The sequence below is a fragment of the Ammospiza caudacuta genome, chromosome 5 (genome assembly GCF_027887145.1).
Source record: "Ammospiza caudacuta isolate bAmmCau1 chromosome 5, bAmmCau1.pri, whole genome shotgun sequence".
Taxonomy (NCBI): domain Eukaryota; kingdom Metazoa; phylum Chordata; class Aves; order Passeriformes; family Passerellidae; genus Ammospiza; species Ammospiza caudacuta.
In genome coordinates, this window is record NC_080597.1 from 63031718 (window position 1) to 63058566 (window position 26849).

Consider the following 26849-nt stretch of genomic DNA (forward strand, 5'->3'; position numbering starts at 1 on the left):
ATCTCCAACCACACACAGCAACATAAGTTTTGCAAACTCCTCTTGCCACATCCAGCTGAACTAACTTATCAAGAGTCTGATCTTTATTTGCACTCTCTGATTTTTTAATCATATTTACACACCAATCTGATGAAACTCAGTCACTTATGGCTGACTACTGTTATTGCTGGCCCACATCCTTGTGTTGCCAGGCACTGACAATCCTCTTCAAGGCCAGACTTACTGTTTGGTCCTGAAATTCTCAACTGAAACACAAGGTAATGAGTTAAATATGATTTATAAATATTTGATTTCCACTGTCTGAATGTAATCCATCTGTAAATGGCATGAGGAAACTCAATTGAGAGCACAGGGAAGCAAGGCATCCTACTCTGCTTCCCCCGGTGAGCGCTGCTGTGGTAACCTGGGATGAGCAGTGGGCAATTACAATGTGTCTGTTGTACAAATAAGCTGAAGTCTGGCTTTGTCTCATTAGTACACACCAGTGTTTTCTGGGGCACATCTCCTGAAATCCTTACTTCAGTTAAATCCAATGAATCTAACCTTTGATTTGTATTTCTAACACCTATGCAGGCAATACATGAAAATCTAGTAGCTAGAAAGCAGCCATGACTTATTAATCAGCTGCAGCTATGGGCCCCCTTTGGCTAAATAATGGCCCCTCCCTTATTTCCTTGTGGATCTCCATAGTTAAGTAATTATGCTGAAAAGTGAAAAACAACAAAACTTGCATATTGGCAGCTAAACCCCATCTACTTCAAATAAATAAAACAAGGCACTTCTGGCAGTCTGTATCTATTGCACTGCTAAGCTCTCTGGAGATGCATTGCATGAAGGCACACTTTCCTATGGGATTTTCTCTAGGAAGTATGACCTGGGAAAGCAAGGCTGAGCTTGAAATTGCTCTAAAATACATCACAAGCTAGAGCATCAGTACACAGATGAACAAAGTGCATCAGACAGAAAACCACATGTGGGAGAGAGGCAGAGAAAAGCTGAGGATGCTTTTAATGCCCCTGAGCTGGTAAACACACAGGGTAAATTGCTTCCAAACAAGAAATGCTTGGGAACACACAGCCAAACATTACAGATTTGGCTACAGTGTGCTTTCACTGATTGGGGTGCTGCTGTTTCACATAAGCAGAAACATAAGGAGGCCATAACCAGTGGTGAGGTTAATGCTTTGAGTGTCTCCAGGAGGGACACCAGCTGATCAGCACAGTTGCCCATACACCTGCTGCTTGTCCTGTCCCACCAGACTTAGCTTTCCTGATCCTCCTCAACACTTCTTCTCCTCCAATTCAGCTGGGGCTGGGGTATTCAGGAGAAGTGAGAGCAGCTCTCAGCAGTGTGCTCCTGCACAGAGGCACTCAGCCTCCACTGCACACTGCTGTGCCCTCACCAGGGCAGGCCCTGAACAGACAAAGGTGGTGCTACCATGTAGGGGGAGGCCAATGGGCAGACATGCCATAACCACCCTGGAGCTGTCCCATCTCCTTGCACATGTCACCAGGTTTTTTTTTGGACACATCTGATCACCCAGACCATCTTTCAAGCTCTGCTGGGGTTTTCCATGGAGAGCTGAATGGGGTGTGATGGCTCAGGACAATCTCCCAGACACCTTGTAAGCCAGCACCAAGGTGTACAACACAGCATGGCCAACCTCAGGGCAAGAAGTCTTCCTCTCTAGCACATCCACACTCACCATGTTAAGGATAAATTCATCTGAGAAGGCAGCAGAGCTTGTTTTAGATCAGAAAAGGCTGCAGGATGAGCTTTGTGAACCCACCATTTTGTGCTCCTAAAGCAGATGCATATTTTGCCCTTGCTTTCTCTACTGGAAGCAGAGAATGACCTCTACAAACAAGGTTAAAAAAACAGACCAAAACAAAAGACCTCCCTAATGAAATAAAATGCTTTGTGCACAGGTTTCTCATCTTGGACAAGAGAAATAGGGAAAACTGGCTGATAAATATTAATCCTGCAGCTCAATGCAGAGCCCTGTGCCCTGGCAGGATGTCTGCATGGCATCTGTGCCTCTTTCCAAGCAGGCTGGGAAATGGGACAGGGGGAACCAGCCTGGGCAGAGGCTGTGGGAGCTGCTGAGCAGCTCTGCCCTGGGTCCTGTGACACCCCAGGTCACTCCTGCCTGGGGAGGACAGCCTGGGACATTGCCAATGCATTTCAAGAGTTGGATGGGGATTGGCTTCTTCCCCATGTCCTATCAAGCATGCAGGTGGAGAGCAGGGGGGCTGGAGGTGGAGCTGTGGCCACTGGTGTGTCAGTCAGAGCCCTTCCAAAAGGGCATGTCCCCAGCACTGGGGTTTGCTGGGGTTCACCTGCTCACCCCTATGGCATGGTGCTGTGTCATTCTGGACCACAGAGTGAGACAGTATTTTGTGACAGCATCCCTTGAGGAGTTTGGCATTACCGCTGAACCAACAGAAAAATATCTACCTTGCAAGGAAGATATTAAGCTTTTAAAGCAATTAGTTCTCCAGGTTCACCAGGCTGGTGCATCTATGGTGAGCTTAATTGAAACCAGCAGAACATTTGAAGAGGAAGGATGAAAACAGGGCAGCTGGGAAAACAAATGTTCTTTTTTCTAATTATGCTGTAGACTCTCTCTAATGGATCCCCCTGAAGCTTCCTGATAAAGTAACTGACATATGGTACCCACTCACAAATGGATCAGCAGAGGCAGGAATGTAATTTTGCAAACCTGAAGACTCAAGTTGGATTTGATATATATTTAGGATCTACTTAATTCATACAGATTGCATTCTGCATACAAATGATCTGAAAGTGCAGCAGCCAGAGAAAGCCTGCTTGGAAAAACTGAAACCCATAGAATCAGAAAAGGTAGATGGGGTATGGCAGGGGAACTGAGGGAGGAAAACATACAAACAGCAAACATATGGAGTATCCAAAATGAAGGGGGAAAAAAGCACAAAGATATGGTAGTGCAGAACCAGTAAAAACAAAATATCCTATTTTCTGATCCAGAATTCTTCCTGCACTTGCTTCTTAAATAACTCCTGGTGTTTAATAAATTCACTGTTAGTTTTTGCATGTTTACATAACTTAGCATTATGTGTAAATTTTTCACTTTTTTCAGAGCCACCTGAGAGCTGATGTATTGAGGAGGTACCCTGGAAGCATTTTGTGGTAAGAATGAAGTTCAGTGGAAACAAGTATATCTAACAGATAAAATCTGTGTCAAGGGAGCAGGTGACCCGTATTCATTTTCCCTGTGCTGGATTATTGGAGAAATAACGTTATTAATATAAGCATCAATGATATGTACTAGGTTATAAATTCTATAGAGTAAATCAGGATCCTATTCTGTTAACAGTATGACCAAAGACTTTGATGACAGAGAGAGAGCTGCAGAGTTATGCCAGAGTTATATCCCAGAGGCTGGAGAGAGGTTCTCTTTCCTGTGCTCACAAAGGAGCTAAACATGTCCTGCAATGCAGATTGCTAATCTTAAACCCTAATTAGTCACACAAAATGATTTCTGAAGCTTGATATTTGCTTCAACTCCCTTTCTTCAAAGAGGAGTTATAGGAGGAAACTGTAAAACCCAAGTGGGCTAATGCACTGGGTTTAGCTGTATGGCTAAATTCACAATGGCTAAATTCCACAGGTGCTCCCATGGCCCACATATCTGTATCCAGCTCATCTGCTATGACTAAGGCAAGCAGCTGAGTGCTGTGGGCACCCAGTCAGTTAGAGGGCAACCTTCACTCAAACTCTGTTAACAGAAGCTAAGCTTTGATTTAGGAGAGCAAAAAGAAAGGCCCTGCAGCTGCTGAACCATAAAGAAGATGTTCACAACCTCAGGAATATAAAAAAATTAAGGATTTTCAATGCCAAGGTCTTCAAATATTGGGGTTTTTTTTCTGCACAAAACAATTATCAGTTGTTTATTCCATCTTGGGGAATTCAGCTGCAAGACTCTCACTGAATCATCTGTGATAAGATCTATGCACAAGCAGGTTCCCCATGTTACCTCTCCAACAGGAGAGTGGACTAGAGACCTCTGAGGTCCCTCACACCTGTAACTAGCCCACACTTCTGTAAGGAGGAAGCAAACAAGCAATTTTCTCTCCAAACAATCAGGAGACTTACAGTATGCTCACTTACAGCTTGTTATTGGATAATTTGTGATAAAATAACAAATTCATGGCCTTTACTCAAGAGCTATTAAATATCTGTTTTTTGAACCCTGACATTCCTGAGCATCTTGTTATGGAGCTCACACACTAGTGCTGTGCACTGTTGGTCTGTTCTGAAAGGCCATCAGTGGCCTTGGCAATGTTGGCCTGGTATTAGGTGGGACTGCAGAGCCTCAGCCAGGCTCAGGTCAGTGCCTGAACTCTTTAGCTTGTTACTGCTTTTTCTCACTCTCCTGCAAATGGAGGTGCTTGCCATTAAAAGTGAGATTTGTGTTACATAACTGTTCTGCACACCAGACCTCTTCTGCAGCAGGAGAAAAATGTGATCACTGTCATAGAGAGAGAGCTGTACAGGACAATCTCAGATGTGGCAGGAGTAACACCCCACACAGCTGGGCTCAGGGACAGGAGGGGGCAGAAGAACTGGGCTGGAGGCTGCTCCTTCCCAAGGGACCATGCCCAGCACAGACCCCACAGCTGCTGCCACTGCTGCAGCACTCAGTGCCACTGGCAGGATGCATCCTACAGCTCAGCTCTGCTCCCTGCAGCACCCAGCAGAGGGACTGAGGTACCAGCACTCATCCTCTGCTCCCTACTCACACCTTGCCTCACTCTTGGAGCCCATTTAAAGCAGATTATCCCTGGCCAGGCTGGCATCCAGGGCCACCAGAGCTTTTGCTGTTACCTGTCCTCACTCCAAGGATGCAGAGAAGCTGGTGACTCTGGCAGAGCAGCTCCAATCAACCCTGATCACCAAACAGAGAGACAAGAGCCCTGCTCTTGGCATAGCCTGGACCCAGCAGCTCTGGCCAAGAGTCTGTGGTCACCCTGGGTGCTGGTGACAACCTGGAGAGGTGTGTGGGGAAATCTTGCATGCTCCAGAGGCCAAATAAAGATCTTTGTTACAAAGCTGTCCTAACTCACTGGTTTGAGGGAGCCACATGAAAGCCCAGAGCAGAGCTAAGCTCCTAAACCTCTCACAGAAACAAGCATAGCAGGGGTAGAGAGGAGGCTCAGACACTGAAGTGGCACTAAAGGCAATGGCACAAAACATTTGAGAAAGGTGTAAGGCACTTTTCTCTGGAAACATCTCCCTTGTTCTCACCAGCTGTGCACCTGCTGGCACTTGGCCACCCTGCCACACCAGTGGGGCAATCCCAGAGAGATAAACTGAGGGGTCCCCGCAAAAAGCAGTGGCTGGGGCAGACTTGCTCAGGAGGGAGGCAGGTGCTGTTCCACAGAGAAGCTCTGCAGCAGTGCAGCCTGGTCCCACCAGGGGCCCCAGCAGCCAGGAGCTCCCAAAACACCAATTCTCAGAGAAGACCCATGCAAACAGCTCAGAGAGCTGAGCCATGCTGCTGAGCAGTGCCTTGCAGACATCAGTCACACTTCTCCTTTCTACCCCTTTTCTTTCCCTACAGCATGGCAATGACTGCACAGGGAAAATCCTCTCAGTGTGACAGAAAAGACAATTGAAAAATAAAGTCTTTTCTGTCTCCTTCACCTTCCCACATATCTTGTACATAAAAGCCAAATTATTACCCTAGAGACTAATAATATGGTAATTGTAACTTTTTTGACCTTGGAATTTCAGGATGTTTACTGAAGAAGTTATTATTTCACATTCAAATTACTAACATGCATTCTTTAAGATTCCCTAGAGAGTGAAGCACAAGCTCAGAGAATACAGAACAGGATTTTTTTGTCCTGGCATGTGACATGTCTCATTAGGAGACGCCCACTGCTCTCCTTTACCCTGTTTTCTTTGCTCCAGCTCCATTTCCAGAGACAGGGGTGGAAAGTGAGCTGCCACTACCCATGAGCTGGAGAGTGAGAACTCTCTCATTTTATTTTCAGATGCTGACCACCTGCTAAGCCACAGAAATGCTCCCTTCAAACACCAGTAAAAGACTTTGAAAAGGAACAGGCGTGGCTCTAATTTCCATCGTACTGCTGCCTTGAAATGGGGATCAAAGCTCAAGCCTGGAGAGTTGCTTTACTTTTTCCCCCCTTTTCCCACCCTGGTTTTTATTACCCACATGTAAGTTAAAATCCCAGCTTGCTTGCTGGTCTGTGGCAGTGGCATCAGAGATAGTGTGTGCTGGTTTGGGCTGGGATATAGTTAATTTTCTTTATAGTAACTGCAATGGGCTGTGTTTTGGATTTGTGCTGAAAATAGTGATGATAATTCAGGGATATATTTGATTTTGCTGAGCAGTGCTTACAAAGAGTGAAGGCCTTCTCTGCCCCTCACTCCACACCACCAGTGAGGAGGCTGGGGCTACACAAGGAACTGGGAGGAGACACATCCAGGAGCCCAGCTGACCCAAGGGATATTCCATATCAAATGGCTTCATACTCAGCACATAAATCTGGGGGAAGAGGAAGGGGGAGCTGGATATTCAGAGTGATGGCATTTGTCTTTCCCAGTAAGAGTCACATGTTCAGCCATTCCCCCGATTCCTGGGGGTGTCTCAACACCCTCCTGCTGGGAACTGGTGAATGAATTCTTTGTTTTGCTTTGCTTGTGTGCACAGTTTTGCTTTACCCATTAAAATGTCTTTATCTCAACCCACGAATTTTCTCACTTTTACCCTTTGGATTCTCTCCCCCACGGCACTGGGGGGGCGTGAGCGAGTGGCTGTGTGGGGCTGAGCTGCCAGCTGGGGTTAAACCATGACAGACAAAGGGAGGGGATGATGTGCAGAGGGAGCTGGAAATCTGCAAGCAGCAGAGCAGTTGCTCCTTCTCCGGGACATGGAGGAGCACCATCAGCCTCCCACCTCTCTGGGAGAGAGCATGTGAACCTCTCCTTGGAAAAGGAAGATCTAGCAGAGCTCACCACCCCAGAGAAGCTCCAGCCTTCCCAAAACAGCAGCATGAGCAAGTCTTATCCCTTCCTCCACCAAAACCAGAACCCAGAAATGCCTTCCTTCTCTTAGGCATTAAATTCTCTTTTTGCCTTGCTCTAAACCACAGTATTTCTGTTCCCATATTTGGGCACTTTGAAAGAAGACAAGCATAGGATATGGAGGCTTTAAAAAGCCAAGAAAGACAAAATGTTTGCTAGAGATCAGAGCTCAGGCCCCTTTGAGGGGTGGCACAGGAAAAGGCAGAACACACACACATCTTGCTGTGAGCTCTGAGTGCCTGGCTCTGGGATGCCCTACCCTGGTCAACCTTCCTCAGGGAAGGCTAATTGCAGCCTAATCCTCAGAGTCTGCATAGTGACCTCCCTTCTTACAGTAACATGCTTACTCCAGCTTTGCCCCACACTCTATAGGTTTGACACTGATTTTTTACATACAAAGCTTGCATCTGAGGTGACAATTTTCTGTAGAAAGGCCCAGTTGAAGCCTCATTTGGTGTCCAGGAAAAAACATATTATCTGCTACTTTTTTCTGCACACTCCTCACTAAATAAGAATTGCATGTACACTTCCAAATCAGCCATTGGCATGTGTACTCCCAGTTCTCTGGAAAACATTGGGCAATTGGATAGCAAGTAGTTAGACTCTGTGAGACAGCAGTAAATGCAGCTTTATACATCCATCCTTTCCAATGCAATTATATGGGTTTTCATTAGTGAAAACCAGCCTGATGGCTCCAAAATCAGCAAGCAATTCCACTGGCAAATAAAGGCTTGAAGACTTCAAAGTCCATTCAATATCTCTGAAATCCAGCATATGTAAAGCTCCCAAACATTCCCATCTGTGCTATGCCTAGTTTGTTTTCTTGGCCTGCAGCATCAAAATGCAGTCATGTCATACAGCAAAGACTGTAAAACTGTGACAGCCCAGAGAGGAGTAAGCTTAGACAGATATCTCTCTAATCATTGCATCCCTTTAGTGCATCCCGTCCTGACACATTGCAGGAGAGGCTGGAGTGTGCACTGAACAGCCAGCCTGCCTGTGACACTCAGACTGCTCACAGATGCTCGAGCACACGCCAGCTTTCCCTCGGATCTGAAGCTGCAGCTTTGTACAAATGGATCAGGACAGAGCTCTGCCTGCACTACCCACTGATACTACCAGATACTGACAGGACTGTGTCACAAGGCACTGCTCCATGAGCCAGGAGCACTTTTCTACTGACCTCAGTGTACTGCTGAACCACGTTCTCAGGAGTTGGTCCCATGAAGAGATAGAAGTCGAGGATCCCTCCAATAGTGCGGAAAGTCAAAGATGGGTTTGGAGACAGAGTAACATCTAAAAGGGAAAAAAAGGCCCTCAGCACAAACCAACTCTGCACTATACATGGGAATAGGTCAAGAATGCATCAGGGGAGGTTGAGACTCAGCATCAGGAGGCATTTCTTTACTGAGTATGGGCAAATGCTGGAACAGGCTTCCTACAGATGTTGTTGATGCCTTGAGCCTGTCAGTGTATAAGATCATTTAGACAATGCCTTAACAACAGGTTTAGCTTTTGGTCAGCCTTGAAGTGTTCAGGCAGTTGTACTACAAGTATGTTTCATGTCCATTCCAACTGAAATATTCTCTCCTATTCCATCCATCCTAGCTGTGCACCCTGGGCACTTCTGTGCACCTTGTGGGTATGACTGGATGAGCAAACAGAGCCTGAAGGTAGGCAGGCCCAGTGTTTCTGCAATCTCTGCTTTCAGATTGGCATGGTGCAGCAATATATCACAGAAACCCACACAGAGTAAATTGCATAGATCCATTTGTCTCCATTTCGTATTTATACAAAGGATCAACAAGTTTGTGTTTAGGGTTGCTCTATGCTATTTTAATCTTATTGAAAGCCATCGTCTGCCAGGGGAAACTGATTTTATAGACTAAGTGAAGATTCTCCTTTTCTGAAATTATACCACTACATTAATGCAGTAAGGTGACCATGGCAACACACAAAACTATTCTCCAAAGACAGAATATAGGATTAACCTAAACTGATTTGATTTTGTTATGCCAATCTCAGAGGAAATTTCTTCCACCTTCTTCTTTCCCTCTATTTGCATATATTTTCATTAAAAAGTTAAGAATGTATTTTCCCTGAAAATGCCTAAAAATGTCCAAATTCCTTGTTAAAAATTCATTCTACTGAAATCCATTTGAAAAATCTTTGAAAAAAATCTATTCGTCCTGGAAGCTTAGTTAGCCACACAGTCACTTATGTTTGTATCACATTAAAAAGCAGTCAGTAAAACAGTATTTGATATTTACTAATCTATCATATTTCTATATACAGTCCATCTAGAGAATTCCTATATCTTTTTACCTTGTGCATTGGAGTTCAGAAGGAGAACACCGTGGGCATTGGCGTCGGGTTCTACGCACATGTAGAAAGGGTGAACTCCATAGAGGTTGGCAAATGACTGAAACATAAAGAACACATGAACTATCACTTGACTTTGCTATTTTTCGTAGCTTTTGTCAGGTAGATACACATGCACAGACAAGGAAATAAATTAATTCATAGTTAGAGACTTATTTTGAAAGGTTGGAGATTTTTTCATCTAAATTGGTGCGAAGTCAAATTGACTGAAAAGTTGTTTTTTTTTTCTGCCTTATCACAATGGAATTTTTTAGTCTTTCCCATTTAAACCTTTGATACTCTGCTAAATCCTTCAAAATGGCATGAGTAAGAATCACTTTTCTAGTTAAAACAGACTCAGCCACTGACTCCAGTTCAGCCAAATATCTGATGAGTCCTGCTGGAGTCCAGCTTGTTTGGATGAACAGGGATTGATCCAAGCATGAAATGCAAAGCTCTCCTGAACCAGGATCTTGGCACACAATATACTTTTTCCTGAAAACTGCACTGTGAGAAAGCTTCTGATAAAAGGTTTCAAAGTTCCCTCAAAACATTCACGGCTTTGTCTTTAATTAAAACTGATGATACCCGCAAAGCTTGTGACGTTCCATGTTTGCCACCTCCTTTTGGTGACACAGGCTAGGACAAAGTGCTGCAGAATGAATTACCGTTGGTGCCTGGTCCCTGGCGTACATGCCATAGGTAACAAAGTCCATGTTGTGCTTGAAGGTTGGGTGCTCGTGTTCACCAAACCCATACACAGAAGTGGATGGCACAGTGGTGGTGATCTGAAGGAACTGGTTGGAGAAAAACAGATCAACCAGAGGACTGTCCCACCTGTGACAAACAGAGCCAGACAGAATTAGTTTGTTTCTCTTTGGAAAGTACTATTCTAAGTTCATGTCTGGCTATTTATACTTTTTATGTATTTTGGAGAATAACAGTATTAAAAATTCATTAAATTCTATGCATGTGTCTAAAGTGCTTAACCTAACACATTAAATTCATTTGCAATGGTTGAAGATATCTCATCTACTTATGCAAAAAGAATGCATCAATATAATTTTTGAAAAGAGCAACTAAAACAACAGAAGACAGATTATAAATCTATTATCAAAATAAGTGGTTGCTTATGCTATTTCTATGACAACCAACGTGAAAGGCTAAAAATTGTAATTACACAGTGGAGTTCAGAATACTTAATGAGAACAACAGACATTTTATCAGCTTTTTTTAATGTTTTGCTGTATCAAGACCCAAATACCCCCAACTTCATGCAGGTGCCTAAAATAGAGGTATACTTTTCTCTAGACTCTGCTTGAACAAGATGTTTTTATTGTGATGACTCTCCTGCTTCTCTCACCAGCTTAATGCATTTATTTCTATTGAATCATCTGTGGACACAGACTCACATTTTAATTAGCTGCTACATTCTGTTTCCTATCTCTAAAGCTATAATGAGCTGCAAGTTAGATGGGGGATAACATAGTCAAGCTGTGGAGAAGTGTTTTGTTAATGGTCATGTGTATGCCATGAGTAGCTCATTTAGATAGCACCCTCTCGAGCCTTGTTTAACCATGAATTTGTTACAGCTAATTAAAATAAATGAGCCTAAGCCATAGAGCACAGAAGTGGCATAACTCTCCTTTTAATGTTCTTCTGTCAATGATTTTGACAAAATTAAATGGTTGATCAAATTGACTGGTAAATCAGAGAAATGGGAGACGGGCTGTGTTGGTGGGGAGCAGCTCCACCCTCATGAGGAGAGCACTCTGGTGAGTGGCCTGCCCCCTGTGCCACCAGCACTCCTTCCCAGGGACAAGTCCCTGCTGCTGGGAGGACTGGGAGGGCACCACTGCTCCCACCACACTGGCAGGCTCTCCCCTCGAGGCTGCAAGGACAGCTGCTCATGGATAGGCACTACCTTGCCTCTCCATGCAAAACTCAGGCACAAACTATCCCTAAACTTTCCTGGACACATCCAAAGTCACACACAGGTACTAAAGGGTGTGTGTGTTTTTTTAGAAGTCTATTTGTCCTTTCTTACAAGCAGAAGACGTAAGAATTTGTATGTAACTCTTGATATGTTTTTTTGCCAGCAGGAACCCCTCCCTCCCTCCTTTCCATCATCTCCACCTACATGCAGTACTGAATAAAATTATTTTCTTTTAGGAGGGTTGTGCATGCAAAACATCCCTGAGAATTAGATCCAGTCTTTCACAAATAAAGGCCTTTCTGCAAGAAGCAGTCGCTGTGCAAGAATAGGGATGGGCTCTGGAGCTGTATTCCTGCCCAAAGGAAAACTGTCACACAGCTCTGTTCTGTGCCAAGACAGGAAGGGTCACTGCTCTGAGCAGACCAGAGGGATAAGAAAACCTCAAACTATACCAGAGGGGAAATGCTTTTGAAAAGTTTAAATATCTGTCCTAAGTCATTGAGCTCTCACCATGATGTCTGTTCAGAGGGCATGAGGCTTTGTATATTTGTGGCACCCACATTATGGCATGGACATTTCCTGTCATGAGAACTCTTAGTGTTACCATGGCATTAAAGTATAACTTCATTAAAGTATTACTGCAGCTCAGCAAGTCCCCTTCCTGGTCAGGAGGGTCACTGGGGTGGTGCAAATGACAGCCCTAGGAACAAGCCTTCTGCCCCACCATATCTTTGCATGCTGTAGAGAAACTGGTTTCTGACTCATGCATTCCTTCAGGCAACTCTACCTCTGCATGACATTGCCATAACAGTGCCCTGCTCTGCACCCCTCCATGGCTCAGCTCCCTGGGGCTGCCACCCCCACCAGCACAGCTCCCCATCAGCCTTGTCCTTCCCTAGACCTCTGCATGCCAGCATAGCTATGCACTAAATATAGCATTAACCATGACATAAAAAGGCTGGTAATGACTCTCTTTTTTTTTCTGGGCATCATTATGTCATCTCCATCTGAAGGAAAGCATGAACAGGTTTTCCCCTGGCACTATTCTCTGCCTTCACTCCAAGCAGCTTCCAGAGCCCTTGTGCTCTCCAGCACACCATGGTAGCTGTTGTGCTACTTTATGTGTTTGCTCAGGTAGTGTTGGCAAGGAGCAATCATTTAAATGAAAAAAAATATGACATTCCTTAAAACCTTGGATGCAATAAAAGAAAATGTCATATTTCTCCCACCTTCCCTCCTGCTGGCTTAAAGCAAATAGAAGGAACAAAACAGGAGGGAGCATAAAATGACATTATGTTTGCAGGAATTTGCATGGTTCTCCTTCAAGAGTCTTATGAACCATAAAACCACTGTGATGGACAACAGAAGGGGTCTTAAAAATGTAAAAATACAGCTGAACAGTTGCTCACTGTCAAAAATGCAGCCCCTGATAGAAGTTAAACAAGGCAAAGTCTGTCAGGACAAGAACCCTTCTTTTTTGCACAAGAGGTAATAGCTGCAGTCACATTTACTGCTGAAAGTCATAAGCTGTTAGTGTGTCTGTGGCAGGAGCACTCCTGCCCATGGAAATACAAACCAGCCTCCCCACACATCTGCCTGGCCCATTGTCTTTGAGCAGTCCTCCTGTCCAAGGAGTCTGATTGATAAAAGCTGCTCTTTTCTTCCATACACAGTGCACTATACTAAAGAGTAAAACTCTAATTTTTTAACCTCTTATCAGGAAAAAAAAAGAATGACTCAGATTGAAAAGGTCTCTGTAAAAATTAACATTTTTGACCAGCAAGGGAACTAGTCTCACACCAGCAGTGAAGCCATGGCTATCAGGATGAAGCATAACTGGAGTGGACCAAGGAAGCAGTGTTAAAAGGAAGGTGAGTAAGCAGATAGATAAAACATCCTGCTCATGTTGAAGCTCATGACTAACATTGTCACAATGTTGAGGGGGATGACTAAAAGGCTGTACAAGATGGTTTTCAGGAGTGCAATCATCAGCCCTTTGTAATATGAACTGGACATGATGATTTACCTCTCTGAACAATACTCTGCTGAGGTTCATTGGAGGCCAATGGCTGCAGAGTGTGCAGTGGCCCAGAGCACTGATTCACCTGCCATGAGCAACCAGCTGGTGGCACTTCTGAAGGTGGTCTGACACAAGCTCCAGAATGAGCAGACTTGGGACACAGATATGATACATCATTAGGACAGGCAGTGTGCATTATCTGGACATTCAAAAGTAATTTTAAGTCAGGAGCAGTTTGGTCTTTTTTTTTGTTTTCCTTCCTATTGCAAGGAATCCTGGAGAACTGAGCTCATTATTTGAAGTTGTAAACAACTGGTGCCCTCAGTCACTTGGAGAAAACATCCTCTATAACATCTGCTTTTCTTGGCCTCCAGACCACCCCATATATTATCTGTGTGCAAATTTAGTTGTAACTTCCCACAGCTACCCAAAAAGGGAGTCTAAGCCTCCTGGCAAAGCTTGGGCACACCCTTCCAGAGGGCCTGGGCTACCACAGTATGCACAGGCTGCCCATAAAGTGCTAAAGCCCCCTAGGGAGTGGGGAGTACACACTCTATTTTCAAATGAAGCTCAAATAAACTGATTGACTCAGCACACTGGAGCTGCTGAGGAGCATCACCTAAGGAGCCCAGATCTCAGATTGCTAAAAATACTTCCACTGACTGCTGGTTTTGGCTGGAGCTAACCTTCTTCATAGCAGCTGGTATGGGGTGATGTTTTGGATTTGTGCTGGAAGCTGTTGATAATTCAGAGATGTTTTAATTACTGCTGAACAATTCCTAACAGAGCACAACAGGGCTTTGCTGTTCCTTACACTGCCCCACCAGCAAGGAGGCTGCACAAGTAGCAGGGAGGGGACACAGCTGGGATAGTTGGCCTCAAGGGATATCCCATACTATATGGCTTCATGTGAGCATTCAACCTAGCAGGAAGGTTGGCTGGGAGATTGCTGCTCAGGGAGTGGAAGGTGTCAGTCAGATGGTGGTGAGTAATTGTTGTCATTTGCATCACTTTTCTTTCTTGGGTTTTATCTCTGTTATTTTCCTTTTAATTACACTATTATTATTATTATTACTGTTATTATTATTGTTGTTATTATTAATAATAATATTATTATTGCTACTACTACTTTTACTTTTTTTCCCTGTTATTAAACTGTTCTTGTCTCAACCCATGAGTTTTCTCACTTTTACCCTTCTGATTCTCTCCATCTTTCAGTCAGGTGTGAGCAAGCAGCTGTGTGGTTCTTGGCAGCTGGCTGGGGTTTAACCATAACAGTTTTTCACAACAGCTGTATTCCTTATTAGCTGTAACTCTTGGGACACCACTGGAGTGCAGAAGGTCCACCAAGAATGAATTTTGATATGTTTATCTTACTTAAAGGTGATTTGTCAAGTAGGCGGAGAAAATCAGCAGGAATAATCAGCAGATTTTCCACAAACATGACATTTATAAAAAAATAAGAAGTGCAGAGTATATTTACAGTTATTGACACATTTCTGCTCTACTTCTACTGTATTCATTGTGTGATATCAGGAAATGTCCTATAACTCACTGGATATACAATGCTTAATTTTTGCTCTGAAAAACACTTGGTAAGTGATATACCTACAATATTTCTTGGCTAGGTAACATAAATCTTAATGATTAGAAGACTAAAATAATGGCTCCTACAAATTAGGGACAAGCCCATTCTATCCGTGATGCATACAATTTCCTCCCCTTGCTTCCAGCAAAACTGCAGTTATGACAATAGCATTATAAATCATTCTAATAGCCTTGCCTATGTAAAACACCTTCGTGGTAAGTGGTGTCTGTGCTAAAAATAAAAAAAGGCAGCTGAACTCTACAGCAGCCTTTTTGGAATTTAGGGAAAATCTTTATTAGTTTTTTTGTGTAGTATATTCCCAAGTGCAATAGCAAATGAGGTATTCCAAATGCTTAATAGAAAGTAGTCCCTATCTGGCTTGCAAAAAAAAATGTTCTGCCTTCCATTATGTGTGTGACATCATGAAGGAAAAGCCAGGATATTAAAGAGGAGAATCAAATCAGTAGTCCATCCCTCTGCAGCCTGTCTCCAGCAATGGCCCAGGCCAGATATCACAAAGGAAGGCACAAGATGTCACTCAGAGTCAGTCTTGCAATAATCTGCTTATGGAGGAAGTTTCTGGCTGTTTTCATAGAATTAACTGATGTTGTGAAGCATGGAGACAGAAGTATTTGGGAGTTTTATTTTCCTACAGATGATTTTTTTATTATGCCTGAATGTGTATCCTGCTAGGCCTCCTGTGCCAATGCTGCCCTGGGGCAATGAGTCCCACAGAGTAATCACACACTGCAAAACAAGCATGTGTTTGTTATTTATCACTGTCTTAAAGCACAGTTCCCAGCCATTTACTGTGTTTTTGAGAAAATCTGTGCTTTCTTGGAGCCATCATGCTCTCAGTTGATAGCACCTCCTCCAGTGGTTGCTGTTGTCAGTGTGGCAGGAGCAGCAAGGAGAACAGTGCTTAACCTGAGTGTAGGTGCCACAAAACAACCCACAGGCTCTTTAGCTTGCTCACCTGCCTTAGTACAACACAGGATTTTCTCTCCTGTTTTACTAATGTAGGGTCTTGGCCAAGAACAGGACAGCTTCCCATAAGAGCTGCAAGATCAACCAGGATATCCTAAGCAAAGATTTACTAAACTCTGCCAATCTCTGATTTACCAAAGATTTACTAAACAAAGCCAATCTCTGGACATAACATTTTTCCACTGACCACACCAATTTTGCCAAATCCTTATTTTCCATGATGGGAGTAAAAAGAGGCTCTCTGCAGTCTCCACTGCCCAACAATGCTGGTAGTTTGGGAGCTTCTCCTCTGGGACAGGAGATTCATGCACTAGTCCCTGACCCTCATGGTTCAGAACTGTGACTTGCAGCCTTAAATCAGATGCAGGTTTCTGGTTTTCTTGTGGAAAGGATAAAGCACCTGACTTCTGGATGGGAGCAGAAGCTTTGCTGTGTCTCATCTGATCCCCTTGGCATCTGCCTAGTGAATGTGAGGACATGGCACCTCTTTACCCCCATGGCTTTGGATAGCTACTGGCACAGTAAAGGACCTTGCCTGGCTAGTGGGAAAAGAGCAGGAACATTGGAGAGGGAGAATAGCAGAGCAGAAGGAGGCAGGATGGGATGGGACAGAGAACAGGACAGCAGTGGATGAGAAGGAGAAAAGTAAGAGGGAGTAAGCCAAGAGGCATTGCTGGGAGAACAAAGGGAGGCAGCCCAAGAGCTCCTGGTCCCAGCAGCCCCCAGCAGTGCCTGGATCATCTCCCTGCATGACTCTGTCTAATTTTCACCCCATGCAGGCAAAGCAGCAGCTGTCAGCTGATTAGCTTGGAGCAAGCTGAAAATGTAGCAGGACTTGGCCTTTTATTCTTGCTCCTGGCTCTGCTTGAGGTTTGCAATCAGTTGTTAATGTCTCTCCCCTCACACAGTTTACTCCCTTCCCCTGTTATTGTGATTACATGGAGCCCTGAGTTTGTCCTGCCCTCCTTGGGTAGCTCAGCTAGGTCTCCCTGCATGCAGTGAGTGTGAGAAATGCCATTAAATCACACTCAAAGCCTCCTCTGCCTCTCCCCTGCGGCATTTCTAATGTGGAATGAAATCATTCCTCACAAGGAGGAGGCTTTGTGCACAGGGGTACCAGAGTGGGGATGGGGTTTTCTGTCAAGCAGACAGACAGGAGCCTGACACCCCATTGCTTCCCAGCACAAAGCCAGGGATGGAAGGACAGACTGCAATTTGGAAAGGAGGGCAGGGAAACACAGGTGGGGGCTTTGAAACAGCCACCCAAACCTACACTGTGTTTCTGCTTGGGACAGGCTGCTTCCTTCCCAGGCGGACTGTCAGCTGTGCCAGAGCATGCTGGGCATCATGAGGGATTTAGGCTTTCTTGGGGGGTAGGTCAGCCAGCAGCATGGCTCTGCTAGCGAGGGATAAGAAGCATAAGGGAAAGAAGATTTCTGAGGATCTGGAATTGCTTTACTATGGGGAAGTTTTCCTCAGAGATATTTAAAAGGTCCAGGAGAGACCCCTGACCTGGTTTGCTGCAGACACAAGTTATTATCCACCCCCACCTGGGGAGTGCAACTGCAGCACCTGTTGAAGAGGTTTTATTTGCCCACATTGATTGTTCTGAGCAGTGTTTGTGTGCACACAGAAATCAACAATTGACTCAGCTGTTCATTGAGGCAGGAAGGCCATTGCTGTTCACATCCTAAAGCAGGAGGCTGAAGTCCCTCCAGGTGTCAGGCACTTGCCTGTTTCTCAGGGACACACAGCCTGCCCTAACCTGGCCTGGGCACAGACACCACCACCTGTGCAGCTCGGTGCCTGGGAGCCCTGCAGCAGCTGCTCCCACTTCTGGAGGGAACCCAAAGGAAAATATTTGGTTTTCAGCATTCAAACCTGCCTTTGGGCAGGTTGAACTAACATGAAAATCTACTTAGCCTGCCAGATGCCACCAGTGCACCCCTGGACCCAGGCAGTCAAGTGCAGCCTCTGATGGGAATGTTCCTATAATGCTGATTGCTGAGGGCTCATCCTCCCAGTAAAGTAAATGCAGCCAACCATAGATTTTAGGCCAGGATATATAACCTGCTTTCCTGTTGTGAAAGATTCCATCTGCACAGCTCTTTTGGTAGCTAAGGAGATTGCAAATCCCTCTAAGACAGGTTGTGAAGCTATCTCTGAGCACCTGCATTTCCTCACTCTGACAGGATGGACAGGCAAACAAATGAAGGGGAAGCATTTTTGCTCCTCACACAGGGAATACAACTAAACTGAATATCATTCAGCTGTGAGAGGAATGGCTCCCTGACAGGATCCTTTAGACTACAGTACTGGCTGTGCCCTTTCACATGAAACCAGAATTCCCAGGAACATACAATTTCCCTTTCTGTACACAAAATCCTGTGTCTCTGCTGGTGATGATATTTTGGGAGCAGCCTTGCCACTGCTTGCAGGATAGAAGTCCATTATTTGTGCATTATATTCACCCACAATTTCCTCTTTTTGGGCTTGGCTGGGTTTCAGGAGCACTCGTTTACCTGCCTGGAGGCAGTGTACAATTTCCCACGGGGATGCTGGAGAGCAGAGCATCACTGCTGCTGCTGTGCCAGTGCTGCAAACCAAGGCTGCCCTCTGCCTCCCTGGGCTCTGCAGCACAGCACAGCTGCACCCACACCTCTGCTGCTGCTGCTGGGCACAGGCCTTGCTGCACAAAGAGATGGAGGGGAATGCAGGAGGCTTCCCCAGGCCCACAGCAGGGCACTGAATGTGCCCTCCTGGAAACCTGCTCAGTGGGGTTGTGTCCCTCTCCTGACTTGTGTCCCTCTGCCTGTCACTGGAGCTGTGCCTTTGGCAGACCCTGCATCTGCTCCATGGCAGTCCCTCCCCTTAGCTGGGACATCTCAAGTTTGACCAACCCTGGCTAAAGCCTTGGGATCTGGGTGAAGGTGGGGAGGGCTGAATGAGAATGGGTCATGAGCTAGGCACTTATGCATTCACCCCTTACACCAGCATTCCAATTAATAAGCCTTTACAGGAAGAAGAAGAAAACTGAGCCTTTAACAAAACCCCACTGTTTACACAGAGCTGTTAAGTCTAATGAGAAATTAAATTATTTTTGTTATTAGAGTAATGCATAATGCATGCATTTAAAATAGCTTGCATAAATAAGACTTTACAGAATTGACTGTGACATGTATAAAGAGATGCCATGAGACTGTAGTTCAAAAGGATGGTCAGCTCATTAAAAAGCCAGCATGATGGTTCCACCTGCAGACCATTCTTGGGGCTGTATGGTCTCATTTGCATCACTCATGTTAAGCCATCCTTAAATTGCTCACTGCTGCATTCTTAAAAGCAGCTGCCAGGAATGCACCTTGATTGGGACTCTCTTTCTAAGTAGCATTATGCACTAGAGATGTGTTGATGGAAGCCAAGGAAAAGGGAAATTATGACACCTGGTGACATTTGTTAGTGAGAGGAGCTTTTGCTGAAGTTAAACTTATAGTACTAGCTTGAGAAAACAAATGGTATTTTTGCAGAGCGACAACTAGAGCCAGTGCCACTCAGTGACATCAGTGGAAATCTGAGGCTTACAGCCTCCACTGCTTTGACCTCCCTAGACCTGCCTGCTGGAGAGTGTCAGGAGATCTGGCACTTAGCTCCTGACACTCAAATTTCAGAAATCTTAGCTCAGTGCTTTGATGAGTTGAGTTTACCAGCATCCAAAGCCATGAAATTGTAGCCTCAGAAGTTTTTTGACTTACTGCATAAACTTTTATACATGCACATAGATAATTGTCTGTTACACGGGCACATACCCCCATTAATAATGAAAGTCCTTCCAGGACAAGGCACAAATCTGCATTTACACCACATCCTTTGAGCCCTTGTCCCACAGACACAAGCAACAGGGTGTAGGTAAAGAGTGCTCACCTCATCACACCTAATTTTTACAAAAAGCAATATGAATCATGTGTAGTACTCACAGCACAGTGCCAGTGCTCTTCCTCTTGATCTTTAAGTGTGTGGAATCATCGGAGAACTCCACCTCATAGTTGGCTTCTTCAGCAGTGACCCCGGGGCCATCGATCTTCAGTGGGACTTCAAACCGCTGCGCGTTGGGGTCGTAGAGCTAGAGCGAGGTGAGCAGGGGGCAGGTCAGATCACTCCTTATCATGCAGTGCTTTGGTTAAATGATTCCAACCCCCAAACACTCACCCTGAACCGCAGTCTGTCCTTGGTCTGGAACTCCACCTCAAAGACGATCGGGGAAATGTCATTTCCGAAGAGGGACAAGGCCTGGCGCTTGTTCAGCGTGACTCTGCAGTGCAAACACGTGCTGGTGACCACCACGAGGGATCACTGGCTGAGACCACCCTCGGGCAGGCCAGGGGAACCACCCAGCTACTCTGTGGCAGCTCTTTAAAAATAAATCATTGACTTACTGAGAGAGATAATCCCTGAGGCCAGTTTAGGCCTTCCTTGATGTTAATGGATAAAACAGAGGCCACCAAAGAAAGGAGACCTCGTAGTCTGAGACACAGCTGCCAGGGCAGGAGGGAGCACTCTGTGCCTGCACCTGGTTTCCTCACCTGAGGTGTGGCGAGAGCACAAGCCCCAGTTCTATGGCAATGCACAGAGAAGGGTGTCCCTTTCCCTCCCTGGGGAAGGAATGTTTTCGGGGCAATGTGTTCGGGAGAGCGCCCGGGGCGGCAGCGCCGGCCGTGGGGCAGTGCCGGCCTGCAGCACCCGGGGAGCCTCCCGCACGGACTCACCTCCAGCCCTTGTCGGTCTGCTCGGGGCTCCCGCTGCGGGCGTAGCCGTAGGGACTGTTCTCCGGGAAGAAGCACCAGGGAGCGTTGGGCACATCGCTGGAGCACCAGGTGCAGCCCCGGGCCTCGCAGGCCTCCCGGGAAGCGCCGGGCTGCGGGTGGCAGTCAATGCGCTTCTGCACCGCCACGTTGCTGGGGCACTGCGCGTCCTGCTCCTCGCCCAGGCACCCGCCCAGGGCTGTGGGGGAAAAGCCTTCAGAGCAGCAGGGAACCGTGTCAAAAACCCCACAGCACCGCAAACCTCAGATATTATTGGTTCTGGATGTGCTTTCTCCCCGTCTTAGGGCTGGTACCCATCATCCCATGAACTAGGACTGGCCGAGCAGCTGCCGGCTCATACCGGAGCAAGAGCAGCAGCCACTTTCTTTTACAAGCCGAGGCACTGGGTCTGCATTATTCTGCACTCAGAGCTGCCTGTGCTCAGCTGAAGCACGACTCGCTTGAAATACTCATACAAAGTTAAATAGCAGCATAATGAAGCTGCTGGTGAGGCATGAGAGCAACACTGCAGGCTGGCAGAGCAGGAGGGAGCCTTCAGTAAGGACTGCTATCAATATTAAAATGTTACATTTTCTGTATAATTATGTTATTCACAGATGTTTTCTAACTCTACAGATACAAGTACGTGACAAGCAACATGTACTTGTATGGTATAAATAGAAAAATAGTGAGTGTATGTTCATATTGGGTTTCTTTTCTGTATCATATGACAACTGTATCTACATAGTATTAGTAGTTTGTTTTAATATAGGTATGATTATGAGTAAAGGGAAGATGCCAGCAGTAAAAGGCATATATTAGTCATTCACAGAATCATCATGAAAAAGAAACTGTGAGTAAGGTGCTAAATTTGCCCTTTTTACAGCTGCAAGTCAAGCCCTCTGGTTGAGAGCCTCAGAAGAGCAGGGGGACCACAAGACCAGCTCCCTGCTGTGCTGACAAACTGCTGTTGGTAAATATTCTCAGAGAGAGCAGGCATATCACTGGCAGCATACTTATTCTGAAGTTAATTTATGTAATTTTAGTCATTACAGCAATATTCCAAGATTAAATCTACTTGAACGATAATTGCCCTTTTCTACAAAATGACTAATACCTCTGCTTTCTTTTTTTTTTTTTATGCGGACTGTTGTGTGCTTGAAAGCCTAAAACATGATTGCTGATGCAGTCTGGGCTTCTCCACAGAAAAAATTCTACAAGCAGATGTGCACAAGCAGTAATTATGTATACTAGGAAAAGTTACAGAATTAAATAGTAGATTTTTGCTAGAGAATGCCATCATGCTGCAATGCCAGAGTTGATTTCCAAGTGGGGGGATATGAACACAGAAAAGCAGGAGTGCCACCTACATTTTTTTTGAGCAAACTCTCATGCCCCTTTTAGACAGGAACATCTGACACTCAGGTCTGATGCTCCCCGGCTGCTCAGCAGAGCTCACTGCTCACTGCCACCGTGCCTCATTATCATCTTCTGGAGGCTGGAGTTAACAGGAATTATCTGGCTGTTAACCTGCACCAGCTGCTGGGCAGGCAGCATTGGTTTCCACCTCTGTTGGTGGGGCAGAGTGTCAGGTCCCACAGGCTGACTGCTCTCTGTCCAGCATTCACCCCTCATGATACATCACATACAAAAGCTATAAATTCTTATCCTCTTTTTCATCCAAAGCATAATAGGAATATGAATACCCTTCTGCACTCCCGCAATTATTTCTTCTTGGAGCACAAAATAAACAAAACCCATTACATTTCATTTTGGTCTGGAGTGTGTTTTCTAGTGAGAGTCAAATGCAGCATTAGTGTTTTCATGGCTGAAATCAAGAAGAGTATGACTGAACACACTACAGCAGATTATTAATGTAGTGTCATTTTACACAGGATAGGTTTGTGGGAGACTTTTATGAACTAATTTGTATTGTAAAATACTTTCAAAATACTTCTTATGAACGAGATTGTGAATGACTAACCTAGTTCAAAGGAAAAAAACATTCCCCCAGTAGGAGCCAAGAAATTTCTTCCATTTTTTCTCCCATTAATGCAAAGCTTACATTTTCCAGCAAATTTTAAAAACAAAGACTTGGAGGTGTGAGCAGCTGAATAAGGCTGCAACCTTATTCATCCCTTGTTCCTGGATTTACTTCTATTGTAGTACAAATGTGATCACAGCAAGTGGGAAGATACAATTTTCCTTCCCTACTTTTAAAAATAATTTTAAAACCATAATTTTTACTGTATTTACAGCTCATGTCTGTAAACATATGAAGACTAGATCCAAACAAGCAATTGAATATATAGCAACACCTATGGCTACTTGCTGCTTTTTCATGATAATTTCCATGGGAACAGAAGCTAAAGAAAGGCAGTTGGAAAGATATAGGTGAAAAATAATCCTCATTGATTTTTAAAAACCTTCACTTTAATTTTGAAAAATTGGATTAAAATTAAGGCATAAGGAAGGAATTGAAGTATTACCACACAGTTTTTCATTTAATAGTATAAGTATATACATTTTTGGTTCATCTGTACATTTCAAAGGCATTTGCTGCAGAGGTTTCATCCTTCAGCAACAAAATAATATGTATTCTCCCTTTACTACTCTCTGGACCAAATTAACCTCTGGTATGCTGGAGTAAAAATTACAGAAAAAAACCCCTAACAAAGCAATAGGTATCTTCAGAGCTGAATGATCCCACTGATTCCCTTTTGACTATGCTGGTGCCCAAGTGCTGAATGCACTGTAGGACTAGGGCATATTTCTAAACAAGTCAGCTCTGCTGTCCTCCCACAGTCACCTCAGGTGGAGTCAGTGCCATGCCTGTTCTCTCCTTTTCTATGGAAAACAGTAATTTCTTTTAACAGCTCTTCTATTGTTAGCACTTTTATATTTTGCTTATGAAGCTTAGGACAAAATACAAATGTGGTGTACTTACCTGCAAGCACAACAGCCAAGAAACACAGGCTCCTCATCCTTGCCATGGTTGAAGGAGGACTTGTGCAGGCAGTCTGAAGCATTTTATACAAGTCAGGGGCAGGATAAGCACTTGTTCTGATACACAATCAGAAGCATTGCAAATATGTTCTTAGAATTCATATCTTTAATGAGATTATTTGTTACACATGACCTTGACTGTATCTAAGCAGATAAGGTGAGATACAGTCTAATTTTTCCACACACTTTGCTCAACTTCTGAATTCCAACTTTGAGAGGAAAATGTGATTTTTCCATGACTTCTTAGAAAATTAATTTTTCGGAGACCACCTTTGTTTTTTATTTAACACTAACATGTTCAGACATGGGAGTCCAGTGCTTACCTTTTTCTGATTTCATATTATCTTTTATCATGTATATGGGTTTACAGCACAGATGAAGTTTGGAGAAAAACTAACAGTCAAAGAATTCTCCATTAAAACAAGACAGTGATACTGTGACCTTTACAAAATGACATTTTTCTTCCAAGCACTTGATGGCATGAACTTTCAGAGCAAAAGTGTGAAAGCTTTGTTCTACGGTAAGACCTGGTTTAGGTAGAATATCTTTCTGGAAGAAAAAAACATTTAAAACTAAATATTTTTTATGACTACATTATGTAACATTAGTGCCTATCAGGAAATAAGCCAAACTAAATATATGCAGTGCCAGGCATCACTGGAGAGGAAGATCTGCAGCTCAGGCCATGGTCACACAGCCCCATGTGCTCAGAGTCAAGCAGCTGGACAGAGGGCAGGCTTTTCCCAGGGCTGCAAGGGCTTCTGTCCTGCAGCTGCAAAACACAATATTCATATGAATCTTGCACCCACAGCCATGAGTGTCCAACCCCAAAAACAGGGGTCACCAAGCTGTTGGTATCATTTGTGTAGCTTGGCACAACACCTGCTGGGCCAAGGGGAATGGGGACCCTCCACAAAAAGCCTCTCATGTGAGTCTTATGTGTAAATCCACTCTCCACTGGAATCTGCTCAAGGTTGTCACATAGTCCCAAATAATTTGTGTCTATACCCTTTGAGTAGCTAAAAAGCATGATAGACAAACACTAAGTGGTAGTGCTGCTGCTTATTTTAACTAATTTATACATTGTTTTTAACCAATATATATCATTCATCGCCCATCTCCATCAAAACTTGGAACAGATTGGTAACCTCAAATTGCAAGCAGCATTTTCATCTTTCAAGCTGAGCAGAGAAGGAAGTAATTCCTCCAAGATCAGTAAGAGGCATCAGCACTTTTCCTTGTTTGACAGACCATATGCAATAAGGCAAGAGAGGTGTCATCTCATACGAACAGGAGTCACCTGCTTCATTTTATGTTTGTACTGTACTAAGTGTGAGGGAATCCCCCTAAGGTTCCTAAGTACTATAAAATCACAAATAATGGCCAAGGAGAACACAGACATGGGATATATGGGCTATGGTGCTCACCAAGCTACTCTACTGCAGTGTAAAACTGTGGGTTTGAATTCAACACCTTTGCAAAGGAAGTGAATTTTTTATAAGGAAGTATGATGGACAAGACAAAAAAGCAGTTCACATTCACATCTTTATTTGTTACCTACACAAGCTATAATTTACAGACTGATATTTTCTGAAAAATAAAAACAAAACAACCAAAAAACCTCAATATCCAAACACTGTTTCTGAATCTACATAAAATTTTAAAATGTGCAGAATTTACAAATTAATATTCAGAGCAGTTGGGTAAATTATACAACCTCCCTCAATATCCAGGTTCCAAGAGCTTCAAAAGTCATACAGGCACAAGATAAGATATTTTCTTTATACAACCATCTATTTACATAGCTTTTCCCAATAAACGTGGTTCAGTTCTCAAAGTAACTGCCAAGGTTTGCAAAACAGTGTATTTAAAATACATTTAGCAGCATATAAAATTAGATAAAAAGGAAAGACAGTTTGCTTAAAAAAAAAAGAAAATGTGAGATGATAGAAACAAATCCGTAAGAAAAATAGATTAAGATATATTTATCATGACATTATGAACATCTAGTCATTGCAGAACATAGGCAAAACACAAAACATAGCCATTTGTGGGCATTTGTGTTCTAGTCCTGAGCACAGAGTACACACAGCTGCACAACTTTGGTCAACACAGATTATATGCTATCAACACACAAATCATATGGCATTTGCTGTTAGCAGGATACAGCCATGTCAGGTAGATGTACTGTTAACAGCTTCTTCCCATCTATTATTCACTCCGCTTTCCTAACAACAGTGTAAGTGACCTTTAAAATCTTGAAACTGCCTCTCATGATCAAAGGCTTATTCCTGGGACACGTTCCTTCCTCTGTTACCCTAAAATGCAAAACAGCTGATCATACTTGTGAGTGAAATACAGCAGAGCACTTTTGTTATATATTTCAGGTTATAATTTTGAGATGGTCATTACAGAAGACTGAATTCCAGTTAATTTAAACTGCAAGTATTACATATGCACACAAATTCAGCCATAATATATAGAGATACATGTGACTGTTGAGACTCAAGCATGTTACCAAGAGGTTATTAAATACAGTACATATTTTAAGGACAGCAGGTCTAGTGGAAGAGTTCACGCATTTTCAGTTCATTCCAGTCATCAGTGTTTAACTACTAGACATGCAGCAAACTGCATAGAGTGCACCTCAAATCGATCAATTTATTCCTTTATCCCCTGTAATTTCAATTACTGGCAAGATCTTCATTTGCATCTCCTGTATCTGAGATCTGTCCATCTATAATATTCCGAGCTTTCCAGATCCTCACAGTGCGATCACTGAAAACCAAAACAAAGCAGTATTAGAGCACTGTGAGTACACTGGGGAGGGAGAGAGGGCCAAGGGGGGGCCAGGGACACTTCCTTAAAAGCTTGAGTGCCTTATTCAGAAAGGTATTGTTGGCAAAATACCAGCTCTTTAATGGACATGCAAGGGTTATTCCATCTCCAGGAGACTTCGTAATTTTACATGTACAACACTGAAGATTCCCTAACCTTATCACAGCACTGGCTATGACCTTTAGCCATCTAAGAATGTATAAAGACTTCATGCCTAAAAAAGTA

At 44.0% G+C, this 26849-nt stretch overlaps 2 protein-coding genes across 4 annotated transcripts in view; both read right to left on the bottom strand.

The window, feature by feature from the left end:
• Positions 1-23767, bottom strand: part of LOC131558099 (sucrase-isomaltase, intestinal-like) — a 60398-nt gene extending 36631 nt beyond the window's left edge. The window contains exons 1-7 of the mRNA XM_058805706.1: positions 23728-23767; positions 20745-20979; positions 20188-20290; positions 19956-20101; positions 10122-10290; positions 9418-9514; positions 8276-8388 (exon numbers count right to left, since the gene is read on the bottom strand). Of these exons, the coding sequence (XP_058661689.1) occupies positions 8276-8388; positions 9418-9514; positions 10122-10290; positions 19956-20101; positions 20188-20290; positions 20745-20979; positions 23728-23764 (900 nt within the window). The 5' untranslated portion in view covers positions 23765-23767. The remainder of the gene's footprint in view (positions 1-8275; positions 8389-9417; positions 9515-10121; positions 10291-19955; positions 20102-20187; positions 20291-20744; positions 20980-23727) is intronic.
• A 1550-nt stretch (positions 23768-25317) lies between these two features.
• KIF21A (kinesin family member 21A) overlaps positions 25318-26849 on the bottom strand; it is an 86930-nt gene continuing 85398 nt past the window's right edge. For all 3 annotated transcript variants that reach the window (XM_058805740.1, XM_058805741.1, XM_058805742.1), the window contains one exon: positions 25318-26564. In XM_058805740.1, the coding sequence (XP_058661723.1) occupies positions 26471-26564 (94 nt within the window). In that variant the 3' untranslated portion in view covers positions 25318-26470. The remainder of the gene's footprint in view (positions 26565-26849) is intronic.